This window comes from Propithecus coquereli, unplaced genomic scaffold (genome assembly GCF_000956105.1).
Source record: "Propithecus coquereli isolate 6110/MARCELLA unplaced genomic scaffold, Pcoq_1.0 Scaffold22, whole genome shotgun sequence".
In the NCBI taxonomy this organism is placed as follows: domain Eukaryota; kingdom Metazoa; phylum Chordata; class Mammalia; order Primates; family Indriidae; genus Propithecus; species Propithecus coquereli.
In genome coordinates, this window is record NW_012147189.1 from 5,134,088 (window position 1) to 5,142,847 (window position 8,760).

Genomic DNA, 8,760 nt, shown 5'->3' on the forward strand with positions numbered 1-8,760 from the left:
ATGGACATTATACTAGCTGTTTAAAATAATGAGTTAGATCTGTAAGGCTATAAGGGATGGTCATGAGGGATGTCCATGATATACTAAAGAAATGGAAAATGCAAGCTGCAGAGTAATATGCATAATAGAAATCAATTTTAAAAACACAAAGATTACCAGCCTCACACACACACACAAAAATTATACATCTCTAAGCACAAAAAAAGATACAGAAAAAAAACACATCAAGGTGTTAACACTGGTTATCAAGGCAAACTGAGGCAGGGAAAAATTTTCCCTTACATATTTCTACATTCTCTTACTATGTGAGAAGGAGATAACATATTCAGATTTTTTCAATACTGAAGACAGAATTATGGGTTTGGACATAAAGAAAAATTCAAGTATTCACTTCAAATTTTAAAAAGTAACTATCTACCGACATGACACACATTTCTATGCAAAGAAGAAAAAAAGGGAAGAAAGGAATAAACAAGATAAAAGAACATGGAATTTACTTCAATGTGGGGTGGGCTAGTAAATAATTTGTTCTGGACTGCATTACGTAAAATTAAAACTCACCGTACAACAGTACTGAAGGGCTATTGCATTTAAAGTATCTCCTTCTTGTATATCTTTTGTTAACACTATAATGTCATCAAGTCTATCTCTTGATGTACTTCTTCGGACTTTCTCTCTTCCTCTGGATCGAAGCTCATACACTTCAGCATCCTCCTCCAATGTATCACCATCTGTACAATTTCCAAATGCATGTATTTGACCACTTGACTGAACTCCTGGAAGAGGAAAACTACGATTCTGATGCCTTCCTGCCATAATGTTAAAATCTGGAAAGGAAAAAAACAAACAAGAAAACAAAGCAGAGAAAACTTTGGAATGTAGCTAATCCATCTGACTGACTTATATACATCTTACATTTGGGCACTTAATCTTTTGTGTTTTTTAAAGAATGGTTTTAGTTATTTGAAAATTTAGGTTTAATTTTTATAACTGTTGAAGTACAACAGTATTTGGCAGGGAGACAATGGCATGGGAGGAAGAGATAATCTACTCTTAATAGACCACATATCACAAAACATGTGGGAGTAACTGCATTTTAACAAAGGCAAATTGCTACACTTTTTTAAGGTAAAAAAAATTAAGTTCCTTTATTCTGAGTTATGTGAAGAAAATCAGGGAAATAATTTTGTGTTATGTCTTAAAAATGTGTGATAACAGTATATACAACCACAGTTCTGATGGAATCAAATTATGTTTTATACACACACAATACTTTTATGAATTCAAAACTTTCTGGCATGTTCTTCATGTTCATTTTAAGTTCATGAGGGATTGAAATATCTTTGGCACTACTAACTTCTGGATCATGCTGACTTCAGTATTTATATTACAGTATGTGCCTTCTATAGAGGTTATAATTTTGCTCTTAACCAAGGACTTTTCTTCTCTGGAAGCTTTTTACCCAACTTAAGTTGGAGTCTTCATCAAATTCAATTTATGGTCCATAAAGACTGTGAACAAATTTTAGGTCACTTTGTTTATTTATACTTCAGAAAAAAACACTGTAAGGTGAGAGCTGACCTAAGTTAAAAACATACATCAATGAATACTTTTCATTTACTTGCATACTCACTCTCAACTCACCATCAAGTTCATCTATTCTCATTAAAAAAGAAAAGAACCTAAAAAACTAACTCCACATTCACAGTTTTGGCTTCCTATTAATTATTCACATAAGAAAGGATAGATTGCTTTTCGTCGCTGTTGTGAAAGATGGAGAGCGGCACTAAGAGGCATTTTGGAGATAACATACTTTGGATGTAATGTGGCTCAGACAGGAAGAGAGGGAAGAAGTTAAGCATACCACCTATTCCTCTAAGGCAGTTTTATTTCCACTTATTTAACCAAGTTTTTTTTATCCTCTGTCTTTAACCTAGAAAATGTCTGTGAACCCTGTGGATTTGTAGGCAAATTTGTAGGAATATGTACATTTTCCTAGGGAGAATATGTGGCTATACTGACCCAGTTATGCTGTCCCATTAGACTTTTTCTCCCTGACAGTTTGTTCTCAGAACCTCAAAATTGGCTTAGCACAGTTAACTGAAATTCACTGAGCAATGCCCAAAAGCCATTTTAGATATTTTTATCAATCTCTCTTCATGATATATTGCTAAATAATATGAATAATAATAACAAAGACCAGAGCTTCACCTGTCTCACTATCTCTTCACTCTCCTTTGGAATGAAATGCAAGCAGAATACTGCCCCACAAACTAGGTATTCAAAATAATCAAGAATTGGTTGTGTCTCTAATCGAATGAAAAGCTGGACTCTGGCCCAGGTAATTACCTGAGCCAACTACCTAGAGATTAGAAGGTACATAATTCAAGTCACCTGGCTCAATTTTTTTCGCCTCTCAATTCTCTTAGGACAGGAAAAAGGCACACATCCCTTCTTCTGAACAAGCCTCCATGCTATAAAGATTGCAGGAGGCCACAAAAAGTGTAATAATTACCAATGGCTACAGTGTTAAAACATTCAGGGTCAGTCACTAACTGAAAATGGTTTCCCGAACACCTTCCTACTGTATAACAGCTGTTGCTAGTGAGTGGTGGGTGTTTCGCGTTGACCCTCCTTAATTAAGCAGGGAAAAATAAAAGCGCCACAGGGCACAACCTAATTTCGCATTGGGACAGAATCACAGGAACGGTATCCGATAGGGCCAATTTTGTTTCTCCAAACCTAACCTAATTTCCTTCCCTTTGCATTCTACACGTCCAGTTGTTCTTTCCCTGTTACCCCCAGCAAGAATTAAAGCTCAAATTTTTGTGTCACAGCATCACACTTGGACGACGTGGCGAGATGCCGTCAGCTAGTAAGGCCAATACAAAGTTGTGGGAGAAATGCAGTGTGTTTCGGTGGGCAATCCGGCAGGTAGGAGTCCTTCCTGTGAGCCTCTGTTTCCCCGACAGTGTGACAAGGACCTTGACGGGGCTGGTCTCGAGGGTCTTCCCTGTCTCGGAGGCGTCCTCCACGCGGGCTGGGGACCGAACCTTGCCCGCTTCCCGCACCACACCTGCGGCCAAAGGCTCCGCACCGCCTCCAGCGAGGATGCAGCTGAGGCCCAACCCCGCCCGCAGGGGCCGGGGCTCCCTCACTTCCCGCCGCCATCTTTACCTGTCCCATTAGCAGGGGGCACGCAGCAAGGAAACAGCTACCACGTCTGCCGCCACCGCTGATGTCCCCGGCAAGTTCATGGCCGAGCCTCCGTTTCCGGCTGTCTCTGTCCGCCACCACCACCACCACCACCAACGCCCCCGCCAACGCCTTTGCCTTCCGGGCCGTTCGCCGCCGCCACGTCCGCAAACCTGCGGTGCGTCATCGCGTCAAGTGGGAGGAGGTGGGAAGGGGCGGGGGAGAGCCCAGAACCCGGGGCGTCCAACCACAGCCCACGCCCGGCACGCAGGCGCAAAGACTCCGCCCGGGACAGGGGGCGGGGTCCGATTCCCAGCCCCGGCCCTGACTCCTCCCCTTCGGCCCTGTATGCTCAGTCCTTGCGGAATAGCTCTGCGATCAAGTCCGCCGGCCGGCAGTGAGAGCCGGGGCGACCTGCTGGCTGCGCCCTTGTCCAGCATCCACGCGGCGCTAGCAGACCCTGTGCCGAACACACTGAGGAAGGGGCGGGGCTGAGGATTTGTCGAGGAGCTGTCGTGTATTTTTTCTTGCTGTGTATCTGCAGTTTTGTTTAGGGTGGGGAAGGACGCCTCAAAAGCACTGTGTTGACATCCCTGTTTTAGAAAATCGCGCTATGCTTATTACCCTTTTCATGCTGAAGCTTCCAGATTGCTGCAGGGGCAAAATACAGGAGAGAAACCTTAGGGGGCTAAGGCGAGGTTGTTTCAGCTTTTGTGTTTATGGGTAAGGAAAGTGAGCCACCTAGAGTCGAGCCCCGGGAAATATTTGCCCTGGAACCTCATTCTCAGGGTCAAGGAGTCAAGGCTGTCAACAGAGTGTAACCTAACTTATTTGGTTTGAAAATTAACCGTTGGTAGTCACCTATAGGCTCTATGACATATTAGTTTGTTAAATTACAAATTCGTGACTTCCTGTGTGATTTTTCTCACAAATGTACTGAATGAGTATGATAATATGTTGGTATTTATGTAAATGAACGTTAAGTATTTTAATGACGGGTCTCATGTCCCTTAGTGTTGACATTAGAGACGTTGCACTTTGACGACCATGCTAACTCTATGACAATTTTAGGTACAAAAAAGGGTGCAGTGTGCCGAGTACTTCTTTTCAAAATGTCTGAATATTTACACATCATGAAGCCTTTGAAGCTTTGTTTTAAATTGTTTTCAAATGGTATGTTTTTGGTTTTCTGGTAAGTGCTTCAGCAAAGTTTGGAAATTCTGCATTGCAATATTACACTTTTGTTTGAGGGAATAGGCCCGGCCCTCCACAATGCTACAAAAAGAACTGCAGAAGAAGACTTAATAAAATAAGAATGTTAAAAATTCTGTTGGGGTTGTTCTGTGTGCTGTTGCCCTTGTGACACCCCTGTCTGTAACCATTTATCACTGAGACATTTTCTCATCAGTAGACAAAGGATATATTCCCTACTTGATATGTAGGGCTTCAGCTGCTTAGCTCTCATGAATGTTAATGGGAATACAACCTTCTTTCTGCATATAGGTTACTTTTCTTATTTTAATGTCAATAGGCAGTGGAATCCATGTGAGAGCCAAAGTGATAGAATTTCAAGCACTTCTATAGGATCGCTACCTGTGTTCTCTGTATAAATACTTTCTCAATGATATCTGCATGCTCTTGAATCATTATTTGTGTTTAACAAAGATGCAGTAATTAAATGTTTTACAAAAAAGAAATAATAGAATTATACTTTATTATTAGAATACACAAAAGAAGCAGTTAGCCATGAATTTTGGCTGAGTTCCAAAAAGCTGGCCAGTAGGAACAAGTACTTTGTCTTTGAGAAAAAGGATGTCCCCAGTGCTCAGCAAAGCCAAAAGAATTTTTAGTTTTTTGAGATCTCATCTGACACAGTTTCCATAAAAAGGCTGTAGATGAAAGAATATGTAGTTCCTAGGAATATGTGTTTTTGTCACTAATGTTTAGGTTTTGTGGGTTGCTCCAGAGTAAAAGTTGTAATGCGAATATAAATTGATGCAACCTATTAGGAGTGTCAGGTGGCAATATCTATCAATATTAGAAATGCAATTGACTGAACTATTACATGGCTAAATAATTATCTTAGTTTACTCACAGATACATATGTATAAGATTTAATAGATACGTTCGGGAATGTTTACTACAGTAATAGCCAAAATCTGAAAATATTATAAATGTTCCTTAGTAGTTGATGCTTCTGGTCCATTAAAATCATGTAATATTATACTTTGGATCAAAAGAATGAGGTTAATTTGTATATGCTGATTTATTCATTTACCTAAGAAATTTTTGTTGAAGGAAAAGTATATGCAAGACCTTTGTTCTAGGCATTGGAGATACAGTGCTTAAAAAGACAAAATCCACTTACTCATGGATCTTGCATGACTGTAAGCATGCACAAAGATCTCTAAAATTTATTTTAAAGGAAAAAAGTAAATTCCTATATAGAAGGTATGCTGTTATTCCTTTGAAATAAAATTTTAAACGTACATCTCCCACTCTACCTGCCAACAACCCCCTCCAACACACATTTATATTTCCATGCAGGGGGATGCATTTAATTTTTTTTTCTGAAAAGTTATTCAAGAAAATTTTAACAGTGGTTGAAAAGGACTAGATGTGGCAGGGAAGTAGGCAGGAGACTTTGCCTAATACCTGGACTTGTTTTTTCTAGCATTTACCTATACTTAACCATCCATCCTCTAATTAATCCTGAGTCTGTTTGTACTTTGTATTCAAGTGGCAAATGCCTGGAGAAAAGAACCAGATCAATTCTCTTACAAATCAAAAAACTAAAGGTAACAAAACTTTTAATTCTTTTTACATTTCTTCTTGATTTTACTGTCTCATTTCTTTCAGCCCTGCTCTTTCACTCTCTGCTCCTTCCTATATTCTTTCATTAGCCTTTTCTTTCTAATTCTATTTTCCAGAAGCCAAACTGGGAAGAACTGTTGTACCATAAGGAAATACTTAATCTCAAGTGAATTTAAAATTAGATTATAGAGTGAAACTTTTAAAAACTTCCCTCACGTCCGATCTTCAAACAATCTATATATAGAGAAAATTATTGTGTCTCTTCTCTAGAAATCTTGAACAATAATCAGACTGCATGATTTAGATATGTTCTGGTAGCAGATGTACCAGATGACCTCCATAGTTGCCTTTTACCCTGTGATTTTTAAACATAGTGATTATTATAATTATGGCTATGCTATAATATGGATAAAAGAAGAGTCACATATACTTCAGGAATCTGGAGGTGCTCATAAATGTTAGTAAGTAATTCATGGATCTTAAATATGACTTGAAAATAACCATCACCAATGTCTTCCTTCGTATAGACATTATTCAACTAACTGCACAAATACTATTCTTAAACTCTTCAGCTAGGTAGTTGGTACATGTAGAAAGGAATAGTTACATGTTTATAATTAAGTAGAATATAACTTGAAATGCTTTGTTTCCCATGGCTTTACAATCACTATGAAGCACGTAGGCAAATCAGTGCAGGTAAATATCCCTGGAACCTGCAACCTGCTTGTTTTTGTGCCTTCTCCTCCAAAGTCCTAAGATGGTCAGACAGAATTCAGTTAAGTCTGAAAGGAAAACATTAGGCATGACCCAGTCTATGGAATTGGCTGAGGGTAGATGGTGATCAACCAGAAGCAGAGATCAAGTCAAAATGGAGTCCAGACTGTGGACATCCAGTTAGATTTTTTAGGTGTTCAGTAGTGCATTCATAGAGTCAGGAAGGTTAGGGAAACATAAAAGGAGAATGGAAGAGGCAGTAGCATCTTCTCATTCTAGACTAGGTCTTTCCAGAGAGAGACCATGTGACAATCCTCAGCTTAACCAATAGTATCTGAAAAACCAAGCAAGAGGTTCAAAAGCAAAACTTCCATACTCATATAAAGAATAATAGAGTAGCAAGGTATACTACCTAAAGTGAAGGCAGTACTTACCTGACAAAACATAGACACAAATTACATCTATTCATTCAACAAATATTAATTAAGCAGCTACTGTGTTTCAAGCCCTACTTGAAGCACTGGAGATATGCGGTGAATAAACAGGCCAAATCCTTGCCCCCATGGAGCTTATATTCTTGTGGTGGAAATTAGATAAAAACAAAGTAAATAAATGAAACATTAATGTGTTAAATAGTGGTAAGTGAATGGAGCAAAATTAAGGAGAGATGGAGGCCAGAGGCTTTTGGGTTGGAGGAGGATCCTCACCCTATGAAAATTCTCCCTCCCCTAGGGAGGAGTTGTGCCTAGTATATTGGAGGATCAGCAGGGCTGCCAGCAGGGATGCCAACAGGGATGCCAGCATGGCTGGAGCGCATCACACAGAGAGCCAGGCCACTGCAAAGACTAGGGCTTTCACTCTGAGCAAGTTGGGAAACCAACGGAGGGCTCTGAGCAGAGGACATCATCTACCTTTTGAAAGCATCTGGTAGGAGGGTTAGGGTGGAAGTCGGGAGATTAATTAGGACGGTATCGAAGTAACTCAGGCAAGAGAGAGGTGGCCTGAATCAGAGAGGAACACCAAATATCACATTGATTGGGATTAAAAATATTGATTTGAAAATATTTTTTGAAAGCCCGCAATTCCATGAGGACGCTCTATTCTGGTTTTAAAGATATTTTTCACTGGTTCTTTCTTGTATACTTTGATTAATGGCTCTATACTTAGGGTCTCTTTTCCCCATTAATTCTAAATAAGCCAGATTTACCACTGTAGCAATTGTGGGGTCTAAGTAAAGTTTCCCTTCTTCCTTCTCCCCAAGTTTTCTTTTATTTACAGTTAAGATTGAGCTGAAATTTTTCCCCTTCTTCCCAAGCTTTAATCCTATCTGGCTTCTAAATCTCTTCAGAATTATTTGAAGCAAAAGAATGCCTGCTGCCTTCAAAGAGTATTTCACACTTTGACTTACTCAGTGGGGGATCTAGCAAAGAGTAGTGGAACCTTCCATCCTTTCAATGCAGAATAGTGTCTTTGGCAATGATACATGCTGATCAATGAGCAATCTGTTAAGAACATCCAGAAACTCATTTCTTTGGTTTATTGTTTTGAAAAGTACTTATTTTCCTTTGGAGTATTTTTCCATTTTAAATCTAACCTGTTAATTTTGTAGGAGAGTCAATTTGTATTAATTGAAACTTGATTAACTTCGCTTTTCTTACCATGTTCTTAAGATTATATTATGTTGGTTATAGATAGCATAACCAATATAAATGAATACTTGGTTTATAAAGATTTCTAAATCCTGTTGTTTGTCATTTCACTGAAAGATAAATATTTTACACCAATTTTCTAAAGAAAATTTCTTGTGTGTTTTTCTTGGCTTTGAAAAAGATAATTTGTATAGACTTTATAATTAATGGGGATGCAAAAGAAGGCATTAGCTTGAGAAAGAATGTTTTTTTTGTATACAAATATTATGGGTGGTCATAGGCAAAGCTATAAAACTCTTACACAATCTATTCTAGTACAATTGATATGCTATCCCATCTACTTTATTTGGTTTGGGTAAGATAGTGTTTGGAAGTGAATATGGTGAGA

General features: G+C 38.9%; 1 protein-coding gene across 1 annotated transcript in view; it reads right to left on the reverse strand.

The window, feature by feature from the left end:
• Positions 1–3,345, reverse strand: part of LYSMD3 (LysM, putative peptidoglycan-binding, domain containing 3) — an 8,559-nt gene extending 5,214 nt beyond the window's left edge. The window contains exons 1-2 of the mRNA XM_012644760.1: positions 3,178–3,345; positions 562–827 (exon numbers count right to left, since the gene is read on the reverse strand). Of these exons, the coding sequence (XP_012500214.1) occupies positions 562–816 (255 nt within the window). The 5' untranslated portion in view covers positions 817–827; positions 3,178–3,345. The remainder of the gene's footprint in view (positions 1–561; positions 828–3,177) is intronic.
• Between the last annotated feature and the right edge of the window lie 5,415 nt (positions 3,346–8,760).